Source organism: Microcebus murinus, chromosome 22 (genome assembly GCF_040939455.1).
Source record: "Microcebus murinus isolate Inina chromosome 22, M.murinus_Inina_mat1.0, whole genome shotgun sequence".
NCBI classification, from domain to species: domain Eukaryota; kingdom Metazoa; phylum Chordata; class Mammalia; order Primates; family Cheirogaleidae; genus Microcebus; species Microcebus murinus.
In genome coordinates, this window is record NC_134125.1 from 26,050,350 (window position 1) to 26,074,923 (window position 24,574).

Consider the following 24,574-nt stretch of genomic DNA (forward strand, 5'->3'; position numbering starts at 1 on the left):
TGGAAACTCCAATGGGAAACAAACTTTAATAAAAGTTGAAATCGTATGATGTGTTCTCTGATCAAAATGGACTGAAACTAGAAATCCCTAGCAGAAAGATAACAGGAAAATCTCCAAACACTTGAAAACTAAACAACACACTTCTGAACAGTCCATGGGTCAAAAGGGAATTATAAAAATACCTTGAACTGAATCAAAATAAAAACAACATGTCATAATTTGTAGGGCACAGCTAAAGCTGTAGTAAGAGGGACTTTGTAGTGTAAAAGCATATGTTACAGAAGATGGAAGGTCTCAAATCAATAATATAAGCTCCCACCCCAAAAACCTAGAAGAAAAAAGGAAAATAAACCCAAAGCAAGCAGAAAAAAGAAATAATAAGGAGTGAAAACCAATGAAATTGAAAGCAGACAAACAAAATAGAAAAAATGAAACAAAGAACTGGTTCTTTCAAAAGATGAATAAAATTGACTAACCTCTGGCAAGACTGACGAAAAAGAAAAGATACCATTAAAAAATATCAGGAATGGAACAGGAGACATCACTACAAACCCTGCAGACATGAAAGGGATATTGGGGTAGTATGAACAATTCTATAGCATAAATTTGACAACTTAGATATAGTGAACCAATTCTTTAAAAAACCCAACCTACCATAACTCACTCAATACAAAAAAAAAAAAGAAAATCATTTTGAATAGCTCTATACTTATTAAGGAAATTGAACTTCCCAAAATGTAATGTGATGTCCAGGCCCTGATGGTTTTACTGGAAAGTTCTACCAAATATTTAAAGAAGTTAACACAAATTCTGCATAATTTTTTCCAGAAAATAAAAGGAAGAAATACTTCCCAATTCATCATAGGAAGTTAATATTACTCTGATATCAAAACCAGACAGTGCCCAAAACATTACAAGTCCCTCATAAATATAGACATATCCTTGTTATATCCTTAACAAATATTAGCAAACAGAATTAGCAAAAACAAAGCATCATGACCAAATGGGATAGATTGTAGAGATGCAAGGCTGGTTTCAGTATTTGAAATTCAATCAGTGTAACCCACCATATTAATAGGCTGAAGAAGAAAAATCATATGCTCATGTCACGCAATGCAGAAAAAACATTTGGTAATATTTGGTATCTATTCATGACCAAAGTCTCAAAAATTAATAGGAATTTCCTCAACTTGATAAAGAGCATCTACAAAAAACCTAAAGCTAACTCTATACTTAATGATGAAAGACTAAATCAAATACTTTCTCCCTAAGATTGAGAACAAGGCAAGGATCTGCTCTTACTACTCTTATTTGACATAGTACTGGAAGTTCTAGCCAATGAAATAAGGCAAGAAAAGAAAACAAGGGCAGGCAAATTAAAAAGGAAGCAATAAAACTGACCCTATTTTCAGATGACATAATTGTCAAAAATCTAGAGGAATCAACCAAAAAAAAAAAAAAAAGTCCTAGTACTAGTAAAGTGAGTTCAGCAAGATCATAGGATACAAGATAAACATACAAAAATTATATTTCTATATACATAAATAATATATATCACATATTGTATGTGCTAACAATGAACACATTGGCACTGAAATTAAAATACAATACAATTTAAAATTGCTCAGGTGGCCGGGCGCGGTGGCTCACGCCTGTAATCCTAGCACTCTAGGAGACCAAGGTGGGCGGATTGCTCGAGGTCAGGAGTTCGAAACCAGCCTGAGCAAGAGCAAAGCCCCATCTCTACTATAAATAGAAAGAAATTAATTGGCCAACTAATACATATAGAAAACATTAGCCGGGCATGGTGGCTCATGCCTGTAGTCCCAGCTACTCGGGAGGCTGAGGCAGGAGAATTGCTTGAGCCCAGGAGTTTGAGGTTGCTGTGAGCTAGGCTGACGCCACGGCACTCACTCTAGCCTGGGCAACAAAGCGAGACTCTGTCTCAAAAATAAAATAAAATAGCTCAAATAATTGAGATGCTTAGATATAAATCTAACAAAACGCAAGAGTGGTATGCTGAATACAATAAAATGCTGATGAAAGAAATAATAGGACTGGGCATGGTGGCTAATCCCTATAATCCCAGCACTTTGGGAGGCAGAGGTGGGAGGGTCGCTTGAGGCCAGGAGTTTGAGACTAGCCTGGGCAACATAGCGAGACCCTGTCTCTACAAGAAAACTTAAAAATTAGCTAGATGTGGTGGTGTACTAGCTACTTGAGAAGCCAAGGCAGGAGGATTGCTTGAGCCCTGGAGTTCCAGGCTGCAGTGAGCTATGATCATGCCATTACACTCTAGCCTGGGCAACAGAGTGAGACCCTGTCTCTTAAAAAATAAAAGAAGAAAAATTTCAGGATCTAGGACTAAGGCAAAGGGTTCTTAGGCTTGTCCCCCAAAGCACAAGCCATTAAAAAGAAAAATTGGTAGGTTGGACCACATTAGTATTAAAAATTTTTGTTCTGAGAAAGACCCTGTTAAAAGGATAAAAAGAAACTATAGAGTGAGAGAAAATATTTGCAAGCCACATATCTAACAAAAGACTAGTACAGGTATCTAATATATAAAGAACTCTTAAAATTCATCAGTAAAACACATACAAATATTAATCCCATTATAAAGAGGGCAAAAGACTTGAAGAGACATTTCACTGAGGAGGATCTACAGATAGCAGATAAACACATGAGAAGATGTGAACATCACTGGCCCTTAGAGAAGTGCAAGTTAAAGCCACAGCTAGAGAACTACCTATGAGAATGGCTAAAAAAAAAGTAGTGACAACACCAAATGCTGGTGAATCTGCAAGGACACTGATCACTCATGCTGCATTGCTGGTGGGAATGTAAAATGATACAGCCACTCTGGAAAAGAGTTTGGCACTTTCTTCCAACTACATGTGACCCAGTAGTTACCATTTTGGGTATTTATTCCAGAGAGATGAAAGCTTCCCTGTACATGAATATTAATGGCAGTTTTATTGGTAATAGCCAGAAATTGGAAACAAATCAGATGGCCTTCAGCAGATGAATGGTTAAACAAGCTGTGGTCAGTACACATGGAATACTACTCAGCAATAAAAAGTAACCAGCCATTGGTACAGGTTGAGTATCCCTTACCCAAAATGCTAGAGAGGAGAAATGTTTTGAGTTTCAGATTTTGGAATATTTCCATTATATTTACCAATTCAGAATTCCTAATCCAAAAATTTGAAATGCTCCAATGAGCATTTTCTTTGCCATGTTGGTGGTTCAAAAAGATTCTGGTTTTGGACGTATGCAACCTGCATATGCAGCAACTTGGAAGAACCTGGATTTGGGCAGAAAGCCAGTCTCAAAGGTTATGTACTGATTTCATTCATATAGCACTCTTGAAATGATGCAGTTGTAGAAATGTAGAAGAGATTGGTGATTGCCAAGGTTTAAGGAGGGAGGTTGGGGCAGGGAGGTTAGTGAGTATGACTCCAAAAGGACAACCCAGGGCTCCTAGTGGTGATTGAAATGTTCTGTGGCTTTGTCAGTGTCAATGTCAGCATCATGATATTGTGATATAACTATATAAGCTCTTGCCATTGGGGGAAACTGCACAAAGAACACATAAGATTTCTGTATTATTTCTTTCAACTACACTTACCTCACAATGAAAAGTTTAATTATAAAGGAAAATGCTTCCCCAGACCACTGCCATCAATGAGAGAAGACCCAAATACTCGGTGTGTATCCTGCCTGGCTGCTGCCCTCTTCTCCTCCCTAGCCTCTTGTGCCACCCACACAGCCTCAGTGTTAGCGACTGACCTGGTGACATAGCTCTGGAGCCTCCACACCGTGAAAGGCTCCTCTCCCCCCACATACCCAAGCCTTGCCTTGGGGCCTTCTGTGGCCTACTGGGTATGAATGGATGGGTCCTGGAGATACAGGGCTGGTGTGACAGGTGTACGGCTGGGCCCTGCAGAGAAAGCTGCCAGAGGGGGTGTAGACGGCCTACAGACAGTTGAGGACCACCATCAAGAGCAGTGTATATTCTCCTCCCCCACACACTGTCACTAAAGTGGCAGTGTTTTTGTGTTTTCTACTCACCCTTTTCCTCCCCACATCATGAGTTTTGTGTCAGTAGATACTGTTTGCAAACAAATTTTGAAAGCAGGGACAGCAGGCCTAGAGGACTGCCTGACCAGTGAGAATAAGGGAGGTTGGAGGTTACAAAGGGTGACAGTGGTCCCAGAGTGCTGTGGCCTCCTGCCTGGCTGGCTCTGAAAAGGATGCTTTGGTTTTCTTCGCATTCCCCCATGCACATATTCCCTTTAGGGGCAAAGGAGGGACAAAGATTGCCTTTGATCTCTAGGTCTGTAGATTCATCCCCTATTGGGAAGAGGTCAGAGGTCAATGACTAGGGACAGTATGTCCAGCAAGAATCTAGGGAGCATTCTTGTCACCATGTGAGGAGGAAGTGGGAAGTAGTGAAGACTTGAAGCATTGTCAGGAATGTCAGGCAGGTGTGGGGCGGTGAGTGGCCTTAGCAGAGGCTGCCTGGCTGCCCTTCCTCACTGCCTTCTTGCCTCAGTTCTCTTGGTGTCTCCACACAGGTGTATGCCCATGCAGGCGCGACACTGGAGGGGAAGATGTATGTCACCTGCGGCCGCAGAGGGGAGGACTACCTGAAAGAGACACACTGCTATGACCCAGGCAGCAACACCTGGCACAACCTGGCTGATGGGCCTGTGCGGCGTGCCTGGCACGGCATGGCAACCCTCCTCGACAAGCTGTATGTGATTGGGGGCAGCAACAATGACGCTGGCTACAGGAGGGATGTGCACCAGGTGAGTTGGCCAGGGCTGCCCACACATATCATCATTCTCATCCCTCCCAGCTTGTTTTGTTTTGTTTTGTTTTGTTTTGTTTGAGACAGAGTCTTGCTCTGTTGCCTGGGCTAGAGTGCCATGGCGTCAGCCTCGCTCACAGCAACCTCAATCTCCTGGGCTCAAGCAATCCTGCTGCCTCAGCCTCCCAAGTAGCTGGGACTACAGGCATGCGCCACCATGCCCGGCTAATTTTTTCTATATATTTTTAGTTGGCCAATTTCTTTCTATTTTTTTAGTAGAGACAGGGTTTCGCTCTTGCTCAGGCTAGTCTCGAACTTGTGACCTCAAGCGATCCTTCCGCCTTGACCTCTTAGAGTGCTAGGATAACAGGTGTGAGCCACCATGCCCAGCCCCTGTTTTTGATGGAAATTTTAATTGCAGAGTTTTTTAAAAATAGACTTTACTTTTTAGAGCAGTTTTAGGTTCACAGCAAGGTACAGTGAACCTAAGTGGAAGGTACGGAGAGTTTCCCTGCACCTCTACATCCAGCTCCAAGGGATATGTGTGTTACAGCTGATGAACCTGCATTGACACGTCACCACCCATGTTAGACTCACTCTTTTTTTTTTTTTTTTTTTTTTTTTTGAGACAGAGTCTCATGCTGTTGTCCAGGCTAGAGTGAGTGCCGTGGCGTCAGCCTAGCTCATGGCAACCTCAATCTCCTGGGCTCAAGTGATCCTTCTGCCTCAGCCTCCCAAGTAGCTGGGACTACAGGCATGAACCACCATGTCTGGCTAATTTTTTTTGGCATATATATTTTTAATTGGTCAATTAATTTCTTTCTATATTTGGTAGAGATGGGGTCTCGCTCAGGCTGGTTTTGAACCCCTGACCTTGAGCAGCTATCCACCCGCCTCGGCCTCCCAGAGTGCTAGGATTACAGGTGTGAGCCACCACGCCCGGCCTAGGCTCACTCTTGGTATTGCATATTCTGTGTGTTTGGACAAATGAATAATGACATTGATCCACCATAATAGTATCACATAGAATAGTTTCACTGGTGCCTTTTTTTAAATTACAGACATTTGTTATAAAGTTCATATAACCACATTGCAGAGCCTCTAAAATATAGATGAAGGTGAGGAAAATCACTCATATTTGGGCCCCTGCAGCACTATTTTACAATCTTTTTACCTTTGCATGTTTTCTGCCTAATTATCAAAAAGCATCATCACATTCTGTTCAACCGATGTCTGTCCTGGACATTTTCCTTTTTTTTTTTTTTTTTTTTAATTTTTTTGTAGAGACAAGGGTCTTGCTGTTGCCCAGGCTGGTGTTGAACTCCTGGCCTCAGGCGATGCTCTCACCTATGCCTCCATTAAGTGTTGGGATTATAGATGTGAGCCACAGTCTTCTAGTGTAACACTTGATCTTCACAACTCTCCCTGCCCCCCCCCCCCCATGGCTGAGGAGTATTCCATCAGACTGATGCTTCATTTTGCTTGGTCTAAGTTTTATTTATTCCAAATAAGATGATAAGTAATATTTGCTTTGCAGAGCTTTTCAGGTATTTTGGATTATTTCCTTTGGTTCATGCAGTGATTCGCAAAGCGTGGTCCCCAGACTAGCAGCACCCACGTCACCTGGGAACCCTGTGTTACAAATGCAGGTTCTCAGGCCCCACCTGCTTCCGAAGCTCTGGGGGGTGGGGCTTGGCGATCTGGGGTGGTGAGAACCTCCAGGCTGCTGTAACCAGTCATCACGAGCTTTGTGACTTGAACAGCATGAACTTACTCTTACAATTCTATAGATCACATGTTAGCCAACATGGATCTCGCCACGCTAAAATCAAGTTGTCATCAGGGCATCCTTCCTTTGTAGAGCCCTGGGGGGATCTGTCCTGGTTCCCTCAGGTTGATGGCAGAATTCACTCCCTAATGGTTGTGGGATTGCGGCCTGTTTCCTTGCTGTCTGTCAGCTGAAGGCCCTTCCCAGCTTCTGGAGGCTACCACTTTCCCTCTGTCTGGCTTTTGCCTTCCACTTTGAGGGCTTATGGGAGTGGGTAGGTCCACCTGGATATCCATCCAGGATAACAGCCCCACCCCAGGGTCTGTCCCATTAATCCCATCTCCGAAGTCACTTTTGCCAGTAAAGTAACCTGTTTGGGGGTGCCAGAGATTAGAGCCTGGATGTCTCGGGGCTGTTATTCTGCCTACCACAGCTGGAGAACCAAAAGTGATTAATCAGTCAACAAGACAAGATTTTTGTGGCTCTTAATACACGTTGCCAAATTCCTGTCCTGATCTGTCAGGTACACAGTACTATAGCTTTACCACACTTCCACCAGCACTGGGCTTTGTGATTTTTCTTCTCCCAGTGGTTGCTAAGTTAATAGTTGAAAATTTGTCCCTAGCATTTTGGTTTTACATTTCTTGGATTACTAGTAAGTTGAACATTTTTCCATGTTTTTTTTTTACTGTTTTGGATAATTGTGAAAACGAGAGAACTACTAACACCTTCTGCCTACCCCACCCCCACCCTGGAGTTGGGTGCTGTGGGGAGCTAAAGACATTTCAGTGGGGCCCACGTCCTCAGGAACCTTCGGTCTTGTGGAGGGGAGAGAGGCAGTACCCCCAGAGCATGGAAACGGCCTCATGCTGATGGGGGACATGGGGGCCAGAGGCTGGTCTGCTGCAGACCAGTTCATCTCTGGGTAATACAGCATCAGCCCCGCCCATGGGCAAAGAGTTCCAAGCTAGCCCTGCACTATGCTTCCGGCGTTGGGTGGGGGGCAGCCTATCAGAAAGTGGTGGGGGACCAAGGCCACCCTGGTCAGCTGGCTGCCCCTTCCCAGCAGGTACTGGGCTTTACTCTGGCCTTGGCTTTGCAGGTGGCCTGCTACAGCTGCACATCCGGGCAGTGGTCATCTGTCTGCCCACTCCCAGCTGGGCACGGCGAGCCTGGCATTGCTGTTCTGGACAACAGGATCTACGTGCTGGGTGGCCGCTCTCACAACCGCGGCAGCCGCACAGGCTACGTGCACATCTACGACGTGGAGAAGGACTGTTGGGAAGAGGGGCCCCAGCTGGACAACTCCATCTCAGGCCTGGCAGCCTGCGTGCTCACCCTGCCCCGCTCCCTGCTGCTCGAGCCGCCCCGAGGGACCCCTGACCGCAGCCAGGCTGACCCAGACTTCGCCTCCGAGGTGATGAGTGTGTCTGACTGGGAGGAGTTTGACAACTCCAGTGAGGACTAGGCTTCCAGTGCCTGGTGTCAGAGGGAAGGGTGGTAGGGCTGCCATGGCCGTGAAGCCCCCGTGGCCTAGGCTGGAGCACTTTACTTTGGGGCAGGGGCCCTGCCCTGGCACTCATGGCTGGCTGGCCCCTTCCCCTTTCTTCACACAAGCCCCTAGGCCGCGGGTGTCTGCAGGGCCCAGGCAGATTGTAGCTGTGGATTACATTACAGTGGAAAATCCTCCTGAAAGGCTTTGGTCCTTGAAGGAGTTGACCAGGCCCCGCCCTGCTTAGTGAGCCCTAAGAGGGCTCACAGGTCACCAGCTGGCTCAGCCTTCTCTTCCTCCCTGGAGGGCTGAGGAGGTCCCTTCCCCAAAGGGACCTGGGAACTGGCAGCCCTGGCTTGGAGGCCTGAGGCAGGTCACATCCCTCTTTCTGAATGGGGTGGGGCTGGGTGAGCAGCTGGGGCTTGAGAGGTTGAGGGCTCCCCTCGGGGGCAGCAGGGAGCAAAGATACATAAACTTGCCTGGAACTGTTCTAGTGATAAAAAGACCAAGACCCCATACCGCTGGGTTTTTCCGACTCCATGATCTTGATAAATGAAATAAAGCATCTTACAAAAGGTGTTAACTGTTTTCCTGTGGCCACAGCCTCAGTTGCTCTCTACACAGCAGGTCCCCAAGAAGTGCAGGTGTCTGGGGTCACAGCTGCCGCGAAGGACAGGCTGTGGTGTGGGAGGCAAGGCCAGGGCTGAATGGTACCGGCAGGCCACGACCCTGCCCGGGAGCGAAGAACAGTAAACTCCCCAAGTCACCAGGAGACCTGGAAGCCACCAAGTCTGGTGACAGGGGGTCACCCAGTCTGTTTGAGCATCTGCTTTGGTGTGGAATTCTCCCCCAACCAAAGCAGCTGTTGAATTTTCAGTCCAGCTCCAGTTAGAAATTTCTCGGCCCCAAGTAAATCGCCAGCATGAGTGTCAGGGACTGGGAGTCTTGGCTTCCAGGGGAGGGGAGATGGTGTCAGGGGAGGGGCGTGTGAGACACAGGCCTCGAGGGAAGGGTGGCCCTGCTACCTGTGCCCTCTGACCTGCATTTCCTACAGGCTTATCAGGTGACCTTTTAGGCACCTGTCTCAAGGCCCACACTGGCACAGCAGATGGGACCCTACCCTGTCCACCTTTACCAGTGTTTTTTCCACACTCCTGGGGCTACCAGACGTAGCCTGCGCCCCACACGGATACGCAGGGGGTCCACACCAACCTCACCACACTGCCAGGCCGCAGGAAGCTTCTTTCCACCTGAACACCTGCCCCTCCTGTCTGACGTGGGGTCTGCACCCTCAGACTCTGCCTGTGGGTCTCCTGCAGGGAGCAACCCCACAGGGCGGGAACTTCCTGAGGCCCCGTCCTCCCCTAGGCGACTGGGTGGGATGTGGAGACAACCCCCGTCGTTTTGGTGGCACCCTGTCATGGAAGGGAGGAGGGCAGGGGCAGTAGTGCTCCTTGATGGGAGGACGGGATGGGGAGAGCAGGCCATCGTCGCTCTGGGCTTTCCCATCAGGATACTCCAGGGACTGTGGGGTAGAGGTGAGGCCCTCGGAGTTGTGTTCCTCTCAACCATGTGTGTGACCTTCCTCACTGTCCTGGGCACCCTGAGGAAATGCGACATCACCTCAGGCAGCAGGCCCATTGTCAACCCTCGGTGGGTCGGTTCCAGTGGAGCAGCATGGCCACACCCTCCAGTGTCATCTCCCCAGAGAGAACATGGGCTCAAAGTGGGAACCCCACTCTGGGTCTCAGGCCCAGCACTTCCTGTGTCTCTGCAGCTAGTTCCTGCAGACCCCAAAGCTTTCTGGAAGGGAGGAACACCAGAAATGCCCCACCACTCTCTCCAGTATGTCCCGAGCTTGCTGGCACCGTCTCCCTGCCCAAGCCACCAGGCCCAGCCACTAGCTTGCAGGAGCCCTCTGGTCTGCAGGGGACGGGAAGGGCCCACTGAGGTCCTGCACAGCCCAGGGAGGGGCCCGGGAGCTGGACACAGCCTCAGCCCCAGCCCGGCTTACATGGCCACACCACCTCCTCGCCCTGGGCTGAGGCACCCCAGCCAGGCGCTCCCCCGTGGTGCCTCTCAGGCCCTGCTGTCATGCAAAATCCTCCTCACCCTTTGAGGCCCACCTCCCTCAGGCAGCCATCCCCGCCAGAACTAGTGGCAGGGCTTGGCCCCTGCAGTTTGCCTCCTGGGGTCAGTCGTATGGGAGCCTGTGAACCCACCCTTCACCCTGGGCGCACCTGGTGCCACATGCACCACCCTTCTATCCCCCGAGCTTCTCAGTCTCCCACTAGGGCTGTGGCAGTGGCTGGGACAGATGAGGGTCCTCCCATGACACCCAACGTTGCCATCTACCTTGAGGGATGGGACGTGTGCACAGGGTGAGAGTGAGATGCAGCTGGAGATGGTCCTGTTCCCGAGGGCAGTGGGGCAGCCAGGTGTGAGGTTGGAAAGCCCAAGTGGCACACAGGTGTGAGTTTGGAAAGCCCGAGTGGCACACAGATGGGTGGGTAGAGATTTGAGACATTTCAGAGGTCCCAGTGGTGGGTATGGTGGGCCATCATGCAGGTGGTGCCCTTCCTGTAGGGGTGGGGTGGGGGACTTCTAGGGGAAGGGGAAAGAAGATGGTGGAGCTTGAGGCACCTGTTCATGCACTTGGGTCAGCTCAGGTGAGTGTCCCCCTCCAGCCCAGGGGGTCAGTGCTTCTAAATCCTGGAGCTGGGCTGGGACAGACATTTGCCACAGGGACCTCTGCTGGCCTCTGTTGGTCACGGCCATTGGGAGCCTCTGTGGGAGGGGCCTCCAGCATTGGGAGGGCACTGCTGGGGTCAGGGCTGTGTCCAGGCTGATCTGCCCAGAGGTGGTTGGCCTGTTTACTTGTCCCTAAGAAGTGTTTGCATTTGCGACCACACTAGTTCAACTTCCCTTCCAGCCCACCTCACCTCCCTCTGCACCAGCACGGCACAAGCTCCCACCCTGTTCTCTCCATCCCACCCTCTTCCCTGCCAGCCTGGTGATGCCCATGGCTTTGGAAGCCTTTCAGTGGCTCCTGTCCCAAGATCCCTCCTCCAGCCCACCCTTCATGGCTGTTGGCCTGCCACATCCCAAGAGATTCTGCCTGCCCATCCTCAGTGAGCATCCAGCTGCTTGCAGCCTGTGACGCCAAGAAGACCGGTGCCCTCTTCCTGCTCGGGCCCTCTGCCAGCTCTTGAGTCCCCAAAGGACAAACACATCCTTGCGGGGACCTGGCTGCACACAGGAGCTGTTTGTGCTTCTGCCCAACCTTCCTGCTGCTTGGGCCTAAGGTTGGGTCTGCACCTGCCAGAGGGCCCAGCACCTTGCTGCTTCCCAGCCCCAGTTCCCACTTGCTCCCTGGCACACTCCGTGTGGCACCTCCTCTTCCATGGTGGCACCTCCTTTTCCCTCTGCTCTGTGCTGTCACCCACCCTGCCTGATGCAGGGGTTCCCATTCTCCAGTCCTGACTTCACCTTCTGGACCTTTTCCTCTGGAGATCCCACAGCCGCCTTCAGTAGAACCCATCTCCCAGGGTCCCAGCCTCCTCATCCCTTGGTGAGGACTGCAGGGTTTCAGTCCCAGGGGCCCTCGCTCTTCCTTTACCTCCCCGTTCTATCAGAGTCCACAGCTGGGCCATTCTGCCTCCAGGCTTCTCTCCCAGCCATGTCCATGGGGGCCCCTTCCCGGGCCGCTGGTCCAAATCGAGTCTACCACAGGCCTCAAGCACCCTGCCTAGCCCGTGCCTGTGCGCCTGACTGCGCCCAGCGCGGGAGGAGTCGAGGGCACACTCCAGCGCCCCGAGGGCTTCGCGCTCTGAGGGCTGCAGAGATGGCCTTCGGCCTCCACGGGCCGTCTGCGGGCCACCCGGAGGCTCCCTGGCCGGTTCCGAGGTGCCGGCGCGGAGAGCGCTTGGGGGGGCGCGTCCGTGTCTCCCAGCCCCCTTCCCGCCCCGAGCCTGGCCGCGCAGAGAGCGCACAGGGGCATCTTCTGGGGGGGACGTCTGGGGACGGAGGGAAAGGCGCGGGAAACGGGGATCCTCGGCCAGGCCCGCCGGCCCCTCCCGCCCCCAGCGCTCGGCGGGCCGCCCCCAAGTTCGCCAGCGGCGCGTGGGGGCGGGGGCCGCGCGGAGGGGCGGCGGCGCGGCGGGAGGGTGGGGTCTGGCGCGCGGGGCGGGCGCTGCCGCCTGGCCGGCCGCGGCTGGCCCGGGATCAGGGAGCCGATGTGGAATTTCCTGCCCGGCCCGGCGCCCCTCCTGCCGCCCCCCGCCCGGCCTCGCACTCCGCTTCCGGCCGTTCTCGCTGCGGCCGCACCCGCGCCCGCGCCCGCCCGCGCCGCATGGAGGGCGCTGGGCCCCGGGGGGCCGGGCCGGCGCGGCGCCGGGGAGCCCGGGGGCCGCCGCCGCCGCTGCCGCCGCTGCTGCTGCTGCTCTGGCTGCTGCCCGGCCCCGCGGCGCCCCAGGAGCTGAACCCGCGCGGCCGCAACGTGTGCCGCGCGCCTGGGTAGGAGCCCGGCCTGGCGGGGCGGGGGCCGCGAGGGGCGTTCTGGGGAGGCGACGCCGGCGCCCGGCGTTGGGGGCTCCCGGGACCTGCCTGTGCCGGGCGTGCGGCCCTTCGGACGCCCTCGCCGCCGCCGGTCCAGGCCGAGTTTGGGCCGCGACAGTGTATCCGAGGATACCCTGGACCACAAGCCACCTGAGGCGAGAACAGAGTGACGTGGGCACCCAGAGGGGTGACACACAGTGTCCGAGGTTTCAGGAAAGACCCGGAAAAAGGGCCCCTGTGGCTGAGTTGTGAAGGCCTTAGGGAGGAGCCAGGGAAGGGCATTTCAAGCAGAAGGAACAGCATGTGCGAAGGGCGGGCGCGAGTGCGACCAGAGCCTGGGGTGCAGTGCGGAGGGCCGGGGGAGGAGAGCGGCGCTCCCGGGAGGTGGGAGCAGGAGGGCTCGGGGCAGGCGAGACTTGGAAAGACAGATTCGTGACTCGGGAAGAGCGGGCGCGATGGGAGGGGTGGTGACGGGGTGAGCTCGGCGGAGCCGGCGCTCAGAGTGGGCCAGAAGCCGGAGTCGAAAAGGCCATGACAGGCGCAGGGCCTGGAGGATGTGGGAGCCCCGGGGACTCCCAGGTGGGGATCCTGGGAGCGCGAAGGGCCGCGCAGAGGCGGAGCGGCACCGGAGGGCACAGGAGCCGGCTGGGGAGCCGGCGTGGACAGGCAGCGGACGGGCCCTGCCCGAGGTCGGCGGGCCTGGGAGCTTGTGCGAAGGACGAAGTACCGAGGACAGGGCGCCAGGCGTGTGAACAGGGGTCGGGACCGGCCAGAGGCCGCGGCGAGGCCAAGGGCATCTGCACTCGTGGGGGCGCCGCACGGGCGGGCGGCCGGAGAGGGGCCGCGGGCCCGGGCCGAGTCCGGGGTCTCGGCGGCCGCCGCAGACAAGGGGCTGTAAGGGGGCCGCGCGCGGGCTCCCAAATCGGTGAGGCGCGCAGACCCCTCCCGCCGCGAGCCCCGCCTCCGGGGCGGGTCCGCCGGGCCCGCCATCTGCTTCGCATCGACGCCGCCGGCCGCCTCGGGCCTCCCGGCCCCAGGAATGCGGCGGCGGCGGGCTGGGCGGGCTTGGGAGGGAGGCGCGACCGCCGCGGGGCTGGCTGCTCAGCCCGCCCTCCGCCCCCGACGGGGCCAGGGATCCAGGGGGTCCCACTGCAGGCTCTGGCGGACGGGGAACCGGAGACCGCCCCATGAGGGACCTGTTCCCGCAACCAAAGAGCTCTGCTTTGCATTCGCATCATGGTGCCACCCGCGCGACCTGGGCAAGTAGCTTGACCTCTCTGGGCCTGCACCCACCTCTGTACAGTGCTGATCACACCACTTCATGGGGTTACGGGAGAATTACTGTGGTCACGTGTGGCGAGGGTTAACGGGAGGGATGGGCACTCCCCATACTGTGCGACTGGGGCCTGGGCAACCTCTTGTTACCCTCCCTCACCTTACAAGGTTTCCACCAGCCATTCCCTTTCCTGGAGGGCAGGAGTCCCAGGAAGAGGAGCGTGCACTCAGCCACCAACATCCCGTGCACACACCCTTACTGGGTGCCAGGCCTGTGCTGGCTAGGGACAGCAGCAGAGACCAAGGCCCCTGTCCTGTGGTGGAGGAGACACAGAGCCCAGGAAAGCAAGTGCCTCTAGACGGCTGGGGAGCTGGGGAGGAGGTGCTGAGTTGGAGGGCGCAGTTTCACTTCAGGTGATCTGGGGAGACCCCCTGAGAAAGGGGCAAGTGAGCACAGGCCTGCAGGGGAGATGCCTGTCGGTGTCTGGGGCAAGGCTCCCAGTCCAGAGAGCACTTCGGAAGTAGAGCCCAGGGGGGCTGTGAGTGAGGGTGGGCTGCCCCTGCTCAGAGGACTTTTTCTCTGAGGGCCATGGGAACCCCCGGGGGCTTTGTACAGAGGTGGGTGGGATGGCTGCCGTGTGGCATGGCACCGAGGGCCGGGGGGGCAGAAGCTGGGGCCGGTTACGAAGTCAGGAAAAGCCAGGGAGATGGCAGGTGGCTGTCCCTTCCAGGTGGCAAGGGAGAAGCGGCCCCATCTCAGATGTAGTTTGGAAGACAGAGTCAGCGTATGTCTCCAGGGGTCTGTTGTGGGCCAGAAAAAGGAGTTAGAGATGCCCCTGCCGAGAAGGCTGGGAGTTCAGTTCAGCCTGAGACACACACGAGGCCTCCCGGTGGTGACATCTTGTCCAATGGGCAGCTGGATTTGCGAGCCTGGCGCTGAGGGCCCCCAAGTCATTGTCAGTGTCCTGATGGGACCTAGTGAACTTCCTGAGGAGGCTAGTGTGGACAAAGGAGAGATCTGAGACAGGGACAGAAACCAGGAGGGGTGTCAGGGGGACAAGAGGAGAGCCGGACAGGTTTGGGTCCCAGGTGCTGTGGCAGGCAGAGAAGCCTACCTGGCTGGCTTTGGGGGAGAATGGTCACAGGCACAGTAAGCAGGCTTTAAGATGGGTGCAGTGGCTGTGCATTTAAATCACAGAAGGTATGATGCCTACAGCTTGCATGCTGAGGTGCTCTGGGGAGTGGCCTAGCTCCCCAGGGTCTCTCCAACTTGCAGAGCCATGAGCTGCCCCCGCTGCAGGCCGGCCCTCCCCACCCGCCTCTGCAGGATCTCCAAGGGCAGCCGTGCACACCAGCCTGGCCTGTCTGCCAGCACTCCCGAGAAGGAAAGCCTCTTGTTCTTGGTGAACCCACACGGGCTCTGTCCTGCCAGTGGGTGTTGGCTCTGCTTGGGTGAAGCCTGGCACCCACTGTTCTGGATGACCAGATAGACTCGGACTCCCTGGAAACTGCTCTCAGAATTTCCGAGTTCAGCACGGGCCAGAGGGCAGACCGACTTAAACCAAAGCCATGGCTGAGCTCTTGGTGTGTGCAAACACTTCACACATCTTGGCTCTCTTAATCCTGTCAAACCTATGGGCCCACTTGTATAGCTAATGAACCTGAAGTTCAGAGAGGTTAAGCTTCGTGCCTGAAGTCACACAGCAAGTGCAGACCCAGGCATCAAACCCAGCTGAGTATGGCCTTAAGACCAGGCTCCTAGCCACAGAGTCATGCGGCCAGACCATCCAGGGCAGAAGGGGGTCAGTGCCTCCAGGACCATCCCACCTGGCACGGCTACCTGCAGGAGGAGACCCCAGCAGAGGCTGTCCATCAGAGACTAGGGTTCAGAACCAGGCACAGATGGGAGGGTGATGGGCTAGAGGACTTGGGTCTCCCTGCTGCTGGGTACCTTTGAGCCCTCAGGTCAGGGCTGGGTGAGTGGGGACAATGTGGGGGACAAGAAAAGGCAGGCCTGCCTTATATTCCTGTCTCCAGTTTTATTAGCAGAAAATACACTGGGTCTATTCCTGGAAATTTGGGATTTTACAGTCCTGTTCGGGTCCCATCCGTGGCCTGAGGGAGAACCAAGTCCTTTCGGTGAGGAGGGACCTCCCTCGGGGCCTCAGTGCCCCATCCAGCGTGTGGGGGTCACCTTGAGCTGGGGGATGGGTGGGGCGTCTTCTGCAGTGTGGGCAGGAGTGTGCAGGGCATGGTGGGACAGTTGCAGCCTCTCCCTTCCCGGTCTGTCCCACCCTCCAGGGTCTTCAGGTCCCCCCAGATTCCTCCCACCACCACATCCTACTTTTAGAATCAGATACTTGTGATGCACACTCCTTTTCTCTAAAGTGTGAATGGCTGCTTTAAGATTAAGGCGAAGTTCTTTTGAGTCTGATGGGAATCTAGAATCCTACAGCCTCAGTGGCTGTTCTTTCTCAGCCTCCTCTGGCCCCTAGTGTGGGCTCACCCCAGCTCAGCCCCCGAGAACCCCTCCAGCCATCCTGGCTCCACTTGGGCAGGGCCCCCAAAACTTTGTGCCCCCACCCCCCATCCGCCCAGAGCTTTATAGGCTGCACCACCCCAAAGTGCTACAGTTAGAAATTGCCTTATGCTTCCTAGCACTCTGGGAGGCCAAGGTGGGCGGATCGCTCAAGGTCAGGAGTTTGAAACCAGCCTGAGCAAGAGCGAGACCCCATCTCTACTAAATATAGAAACAAATTAATTGACCAACTAAAAATATATAGAAAAAATTAGCCGGGCATGGTGGCACATGCCTGTAGTCCCGGCTACTCGGGAGGCTGAGGCAGGAGGATCGCTTGAGCCCAGGAATCTGAGGTTGCTGTGAGCGAGGCTGACGCCACCGTACTCACTCTAACCTGGGCAACAAAGCGAGACTCTGTCAAAAAAAAAAAAAAAATTACCTTATGCCGAGGTGACATCACATACTTTGTAAAGCCGAACAAAATGAAACAAGAGTAAAACAATGAGCATGAGTAGAGGCCCTGGTATCTCCTTCCTCCACCCTAGTCCTGCCCTGGTTCTCTGGAGCCTCACAGGGAACTTTCGCACGTGTAGGATGCCACAAGTGCCTGCTCCTTCCCGCCTTCCTCCAGAAGCCCCTCTGCCAGGGGCCACCTCTGTGCACGACCATCCCCCACGCAGGATGCCCTTCCACCTTCCTGCTGAGCCCCAACTTGGCATCCAGGTGTGTCCCTCTGGCCCAGCCAGTCCTGGTGCTGCCCCAGTCCTATCACATCAGGATCCCTGACACCCATTTGTCCTGCCGCCCTTCCCAGGGAACCCCTAGACAGCCACATTTGAGCAGGTCCTGAAGGCCCAGGGTGTTCTCCTCAGCCCCCAGCTCACTGCAGCCCTCCTTGGACACAGGGGCTCTCCTCCCGCCCACTGGCTGTGGGAGAGGACTTACGCAGGTCGCCGAGGGGTGAAGGCCTCGGCTCCCCAGGGCTGGGGTTTGTGTCTTCCCTGCTCACTGGGAGTCTCCGCACCTACAACAGTGGCCAGCAGGGGCTCGGTAGCCCCCTCGCCAGGGGCAGACCGCGACGGGAGAGGCGGGGAGGCTGCCGCAACCCTGGGGCGGATGGGGTTGAGGGACAGACGACAGGCTCAGTGGTCCTCCCTCTGCTCCAGCTCCCAGGTGCCCACGTGCTGCGCCGGCTGGAGGCAGCAAGGGGACGAGTGTGGGATCGGTGAGTGGGACACCCCGGGACCGGGACAGGGCAGGGGGCAGAGGCGGGGCTAGGACGCGCGGCAGCTCAGGCCTGTCTCGTCCACAGCGGTGTGCGAGGGCAACTCCACGTGCTCGGAGAACGAGGTGTGCGTGCGTCCCGGCGAGTGCCGCTGCCGCCACGGCTACTTCGGTGCCAACTGCGACACCAGTGAGCTCGGGGTGTGGCGGGGCCTGAGCAGGGAGGCGGGGGTCCGGGGTGGGACGGGGTTGGATACCGCTTGGGGACTGGTTCCCAAGAAGGGGCAGGAGCCGGGGATCCCGGGCAGGTTTGGGTTGGCTAGGCCCGGCCATCCACCCCCTCTGCTCATCCCTGCAGAGTGCCCGCGCCAGTTCTGGGGACCCGACTGCAAGGAGCTGTGTAGCTGCCACCCACACGGGCAATGCGAGGACGTGACGGGCCAGTGTACTTGTCACGCGCGGCGCTGGGGCGCGCGTTGCGAGCACGCGTGCCAGTGCCAGCACGGCGCGTGCCACCCGCGGAGCGGCTCGTGCCGCTGTGAGCCGGGCTGGTGGGGCGCGCAGTGCGCCAGCGCGTGCTACTGCAGCGCCACGTCGCGCTGCGACCCACAGACCGGAGCCTGCTTGTGCCACGCAGGCTGGTGGGGCCGCAGCTGCAACAATCAGTGCGCCTGCAACTCTTCGCCCTGCGAGCAGCAGAGTGGCCGCTGCCAGTGCCGCGAGCGCACGTTCGGCGCACGCTGCGATCGCTACTGCCAGTGCTTCCGCGGCCGCTGCCACCCGCTGGACGGCACGTGCGCCTGCGAGCCGGGCTACCGCGGCAAGTACTGTCGCGAGCCGTGCCCCGCTGGCTTCTATGGCTTGGGCTGTCGCCGCCGGTAAGCGCGGGCCCCGGCCGCGGAGGGAAGAGGGAAAGGCGGCCCGCGGATGGGGCTGGGGTAGGGCCGGTCCCTGCTCCGCCTAGCGTCGGTCCCTTCCCCAGGTGCGGCCAGTGTAAGGGCCAGCAGCCGTGCACGGTGGCCGAGGGCCGCTGCCTGACGTGCGAGCCCGGCTGGAACGGAACCAAATGCGACCAGCCGTGCGCCACGGGCTTCTACGGCGAGGGCTGCAGCCACCGCTGCCCGCCGTGCCGCGATGGGCACGCCTGCAACCACGTCACCGGCAAGTGCACGCGCTGCAACGCGGGCTGGATCGGCGACCGGTGAGCAGCAGTGCCTGCATCGGCCCAGACACGTAGCCCCCGGTCTGCCTCCCGCACGAAAGCCCTAGCGGGGGGCACCGCATCCTTTGGGTCCGTTTGCCTCTATTTCTGCTGACGGCCTCTCCCCTCGTTCTAAGGTGCGAGATCAAGTGCAGCAATGGAACCTACGGCGAGGACTGCGCCTTCGTGTGCGCTGACTGTGGCAGCGGCCACTGCGACTTCCAGTCGGGGCGCTGCCTGTGCAGCCCCGGCGTCCAGGGGCCCCAGTGAGTGCCCCGGGACCGGAGGGGGTTGGCGGCGAGATGTCCCGACACCGGGGGCTCCAGTCAGACCACAGGGGCTGAGGAGGTGGGACCTAGGCGGGCCTACCCACCCTGGGCGGGGCTGTGTGTCACCTCAGCCAGGGAGTGACAACAGGCTCTTTGGGGCAGTTTCCTGTCCCGGTGAGGAACAGATGCGCGCAGCCTGTGGTCGGTGGGCTCCTGAGGTGACCCCGAGGTGGTGTAGAGGGAGCAAGGACCCCCGCTTATAGCCAAAGGCCTGGTCCAGTAACCTCTCTTCCTACCTGCACAAGAGTCAGCCCTAGAAACGGCGCTGTGGCCGTAATCGTGGCCCCATGCCCCACCCCCTCCCCGCAGGGGGTACCTACGTTGATCTCCAAAACACTGGCCACCAGCGCGAGCCAACGAGCGCGCCAACGAGTCGGGGTGGGCCACAGTCCTTAGAGAACAGGGCTAGCGGGCTGGCCGCTGCAGCCGGGCGGGAGCAGGGGGCGTCCCCGAGGCCTGACCCCGCGTCCCCACAGCTGCAACGTGACGTGCCCGCCCGGGCTCCACGGCGTGGACTGCGCCCAGGCCTGCAGCTGCCACGAGGACTCGTGCGACCCGGTCACCGGCGCCTGCCGCCTGGGTGAGTGGTGGGGGACAGTCCGTCGGGAATGCGGGGGTGCCGACACCCGCGCTGACCCGGTGCCCCCCACAGAGACCAACCAGCGCAAGGGCGTGATGGGCGCGGGCGCGCTGCTCGCCCTGCTCCTAGGCCTGCTGCTCTCGCTGCTCGGCTGCTGCTGCGTGTGCCGCGGCCAGGACCCCGCGCGCCGGTGAGGCCTGACACCGCCCCGCTCCCTCCGCGGTCGGGGCCGCCCTCCCCAGCGCCTGGGCCCAGTTCCCGCCCCATCCCGGCCCCGCCCCTCCGCTTTCCTCCTGCTTAGATCGGGCGCCCAGGCCCCGCCCCGCCCCGTGCTCAGGCCCCGCCCCCGCAGGGAGCTCTCGCTGGGGAGGAAGAAGGAACCGCAGCGACTGTGCGGGCGTTTCAGTCGCATCAGCATGAAGTTGCCCCGGATCCCGCTCCGCAGGCAGAAACTGCCCAGAGTCGTAGGTAAGGGTGACGACGCGGGGTCTCTTCGAGAAACACCTCCCCACGCAGGAAGCTGCTAGGAAACGGGTGTGCAGGGGTCCGGGTCTCGGTGTAGACACCGGGACCCTAAGTTGGGCGCGGTGGCTCGCGTTTGTAGTCCCAGCTGCTTTGGAGGGAGGCTGAGGCCGGACGATCGCTGGAGCCCAGGAGTTTGAGACCATGCTGGGCAACATAGCGAGATCCTGTTTCTGAAACAAAGAAAAAGAAGCGGGGGAGGGGACATCCCCTGAGTGTCGATGTGAGTTGGTGCAGGGAGACTTGGTGCGACTAGAAGGAAGGACCGGATGCTGCTGTGGGTGGGGCCAGGAAGGAATCCTAGGTGTGCAGGCAAGTGCGGGGCGTGTGTAGGAAGCGTCCGGCCTATGAATGACTGGGGGGGGGGGTGGACATATGGACCCGGCAGCCCCACCACTGGTCTGTAGGAGCTGCAGGGGAATGGGTGGCCTGTGTGTGTGGCAGTGCCCCTCAGGGAGAAGAGCCGCCCTCCTGCCTGCATCCCCAGCAGTTCCTGAGCCCAGGGCAAGCTGGTTCCTCAGTCACCCCGCCCTACCAAGCACAGCGTGCTGCTCCCCTCCCTGCCGACTCACACCTGGGGCAGCCCCTCTCTCCCTCTGTTTTCCATTTCTTTCTGGTGATGGTGGGGAGGAGGCTCAGACTCTTGGGAGGTAAAGGACACAGCTGAGAAAACCTGTTGGCCCACCCAGTAGCATGGCATCTATGGACACAGGTGTGGAGACTGGACCCCACATCCCAACTGTGGAATGGGGTCCAGGCCAGCCAGCTTCTGGGATCCTCCATTGTGGGGTCTGAATCTCTGGATGCCAGGGCTGGGGGGGCGACCCATAGAGATTCACCGAGCCGAAGGGCAGCCTTGCCACTGCACAGTTGGGCTCCAAAGTGTTCCAAGGTTCCCTGGGTCCCACACAGCAAAGTCTGAAGCATGCCTAGCTTAGAGGTCTTGGAGCACTTTTCTCTCCAGCCCCATCTCCCACCTTTCTGAGCTTTTCCCAAGATTCAGCCCCACTTTTTCAGCTCCTTGAAACACATTGTTCCCTCTTCTTCTTCTTTACTGAGTTCACCTCCACCCATACTCCAGTCCTGGCCCAGTGCCACTCCACCTGTTGAATTGCCTGTCCCACCTGCAGTCTTACGGTAGGGCTGGGCTTGATCACTCCCTTAACATTTGTGGCAGCAGGGCTCATGAGGGCACAGGCTGGGGCAAGGCGTGGCCCAGGCAGCTCTGCCTCACTCCTTCCCCAGTGGCCCATCACGACCTGGATAACACACTCAACTGTAGCTTCCTGGAGCCACCCTCAGGGCTGGAGCAGCCCTCACCATCCTGGTCCTCCCGGGCTTCCTTCTCCTCCTTCGACACCACCGATGAAGGCCCTGTCTACTGTGTACCCCATGAGGGTGAGTATGGCCCTGCTTGGGCATGGCTCCAGCCCAGGGACATTTTCCTGCTTTAAAGATCTCTGTGGTCTGGGGCACATGGGGAGGAAAGGCATGATGACACAGCTACCTGCAGGTTGCTCAGTAGCTGAGGCTGCAGACCTGGGTTCTGTGCTGTTCAGCACTGGAGTGGGGTATGGGGAGATGAGCTCTCCCAAAGTCACTTCTGGGAAAAACTGGGGAAACAGAGGTTCTGGGCCTGGATGGAGGGTAGCAGAGGAGACAGGAGGAGGGGATCTGCAGGGGCTGGAATGCATTGTCACCTAAGCCTTGGGCCCAGAGGTAGTGGAAGGGACCTTGACCACTGGGATGCTGGTCTCTCCTCCCTTGACCATCTCCCTGGATGACCTTGGGCAGGTGTCTAACCTCTGAGCCTCAGAAGGGATCATGGAATCCCCGCTGGGGTGCTGCAGCGTCCATTGTGTTGATGGTGGCTCCTGAGGCTGGGGGCGTGGTGGGGAGGAGGGGTGCAGGCCAGGCCAGGCTTTGTCCCAGGAACGCACCTGCACGCCCTGGGCTCTGAACTAAGCTTGTGGTCGGTGCTCTGGATGCACCGGGCACATCTGGACGCCAGGGCGGCGCAGGGCCAGCGGGGTGGGGGTAGGAGCGGAGGTGGAGGTTTGCACCTGGAGGCTGGGCCTGTTGGGGCTACTCCCGGAGGCCCTGATGGCCGCTCTTCCCTCGGCAGAGGCAGCAGCGGAGAGCCAGGACCCGGACGCCCCCACCGTCCCTGCCGAGGCCCGGGCGCCGTCCCCCGCGCCCCCGACCGCAGCAGCGTCCGCCGAGGACGCGACGCCCCTCCCCGCGTCCTCGGACAGCGAGCGGTCGGCGTCCAGCGTGGAGGGGCCCGGCGGGGCTCTGTACGCGCGGGTAGCCCGGCGCGAGGCCCGGCCGGCCCGGGCCCGGGGGGAGGCTGGGGGCCTGTCTCTGTCGCCGTCGCCGGAGCGCAGGAAGCCGCCGCCGCCCGACCCCGCCACCAAGCCCAAAGTGTCCTGGATCCACGGCAAGCACGGAGCCGCCGCCGCCGCCGCCCGGGCGCCCTCGCCACCGCCCCCCGGCCCCGAGGCCGCGCCCAGCCCCAGCAAGAGAAAACGGACGCCCAGCGACGCGTCGGCGCGGCCGGAGGAGCCCGGTAGTCCCCGAGCCCGGGAGCAGACGCCGCGCCCCCCCGGGCCGGCCGAGCAGGCGACGGCCCTTGCCGCGCCCTCGCCACCGCGGGCCCGAGCGCGGGGCCGCGGCCCCGGCCTCCCCGAGCCCACGGACGCCGGCGGCGCCCCGCGCAGCGCGCCCGAGGCCGCCTCCCTGCTGGCCGCGGAGCTGCGCGGCAAGACTCGCAGCCTGGGCCGCGCCGAGGGCCCGCGGGAGAAACCGGCGCCGCCGCAGAAGGCCAAGCGCTCGGTGCCGCCCGCCTCGCCCGCCCGCGCGCCCCCCGCGCCTGAGGCCCCGGGGCGCGACAAGGCGGCGACCGGCTCGTCCGCGCCGGACACCCCCCGGAAGAAGACCCCCATCCAGAAGCCGCCGCGCAAGAAGAGCCGGGAGGCGGCGGGCGAGCCGGGCCGGGCAGGCGCGCCCACCCTGTAGCCCGCCCCGCCGCTCCCTCGGCTTCGCGACGCGGCTCGACCCCGCCCCGCGCCTCGGCCGGCCGGGCTGCGCCTCAGCGCCTCTGGCCGCACGGCCGCCGCCGGGTGGGAGCCGCGCGCTCCGGCGGGAAGGCGCGCCCCGGCGGTCGACGCCTGACTGGCGCTTGGCCGGCGACTCCCTGCTCCCCATTGGCCAAGGCACAGAGCGCCTGACCAGCCCGCGTCTCATTGGCCAAGGACGAGAGGTTCCGCCTAGAGACCGCTTCTTAGGGCCACTCGTGCTCTTGGTCGGGACTGCGTTCTCATTGGATGAGGCCAGGTGCGCTTCTGCCCCGGCTGCCTCTCATTGGCTAGGGCCTGGCGCCGCTGGCCCGAGGTGCCTTCCTTGGCTGCAGCCTGGAACCTCAGGCTCCTTCCACCAGCCGGCCGGCTCCAGGACATCTGGCTGACCTCAGCCCGGGGAGGAGGGCTGGTCTCTGTTCCTCCGGGGCTCGGTCCGTCCACCCCTTCCCTTCCCTGGCGTCCCAGCCTCAGCCCCTCAGCTGTCGAGCCGGTTTTGATGGCCTCCCGCAGTCCTGCACGTGTGGAGACCCCAGGGGCAGCTCAGGTGGCCTGAGATGTATTTATGGCCGAGTAGGGCTGCTCGGCCTGCCTGGTGCCCTAGGGTGGGTTCCTCCCGGCAGGGGCTTGGCCAAAGCTTTCTTAATAAAGTGCCTTTTCCCCTCCCTGGGATCTGATCACTTCCTGTCTGTGGGCTTTGGGCAAAAATCCCCCCCAAAGAAACTGCCTGTGACCTTGCCGGGCCTGCACTCACACCCCTACGACCTGGGTCCTAAGCACAGCCCTGGAGCCCAGGTGTGAGTCTCCCTGGACCATGCATCTACCAGTCCTCACTCACTTACCAAGTTTAGGCCCCTCCACCCCTGCCCTGGCCTGCCCCTGACTCATCAGTCAGGGGAAGCCCTTGGCTGGGAGGAGAGTGGGGGCTTGGCCTCTTATCTGTGCCTTCCCCACTGGCTCCTGCTGTTAACTTGGGTCTCAGAGCTGTTGAGGGGTGCTGGGGGACAGGGGCTGGAGCTAGAGGGCCACAGGCACTGCCTCCAGCCCAGCCTCCTGCTGCGCAAACAAGACGGTCTGCCGCTGCACTGAGCCCTGCTGTCTGCCTCAATGAGCTCCTTGTCCTCAGCCGGAAACTCCTCACACGCCTTCCCTGCCACTGCAGGAAGTTGAAGGAGAGTGGGGAGCCTGCCTGGCCCAGAGCCCATGCCCCCAAGC

General features: G+C 58.4%; 2 protein-coding genes across 3 annotated transcripts in view; both read left to right on the forward strand.

Moving 5' to 3' along the window:
• KLHL22 (kelch like family member 22) overlaps positions 1-8,661 on the forward strand; it is a 41,386-nt gene extending 32,725 nt beyond the window's left edge. For both annotated transcript variants that reach the window (XM_012776629.3, XM_075996775.1), the window contains exons 6-7: positions 4,578-4,811; positions 7,684-8,661. In XM_012776629.3, the coding sequence (XP_012632083.1) occupies positions 4,578-4,811; positions 7,684-8,049 (600 nt within the window). In that variant the 3' untranslated portion in view covers positions 8,050-8,661. The remainder of the gene's footprint in view (positions 1-4,577; positions 4,812-7,683) is intronic.
• Positions 8,662-12,364: 3,703 nt separating this feature from the next.
• Positions 12,365-24,029, forward strand: SCARF2 (scavenger receptor class F member 2). Its single transcript, XM_012776616.3, has 11 exons — positions 12,365-12,588; positions 17,593-17,651; positions 17,739-17,840; positions 18,009-18,528; positions 18,633-18,851; positions 18,989-19,117; positions 19,657-19,760; positions 19,833-19,950; positions 20,113-20,228; positions 21,528-21,680; positions 22,408-24,029. The coding sequence occupies exons 1-11, from the start codon at positions 12,425-12,427 to the stop codon at positions 23,298-23,300; spliced, it is 2,577 nt and encodes an 858-aa protein (XP_012632070.2). The 5' UTR covers positions 12,365-12,424; the 3' UTR covers positions 23,301-24,029.
• The last annotated feature ends 545 nt before the right edge of the window (positions 24,030-24,574 follow it).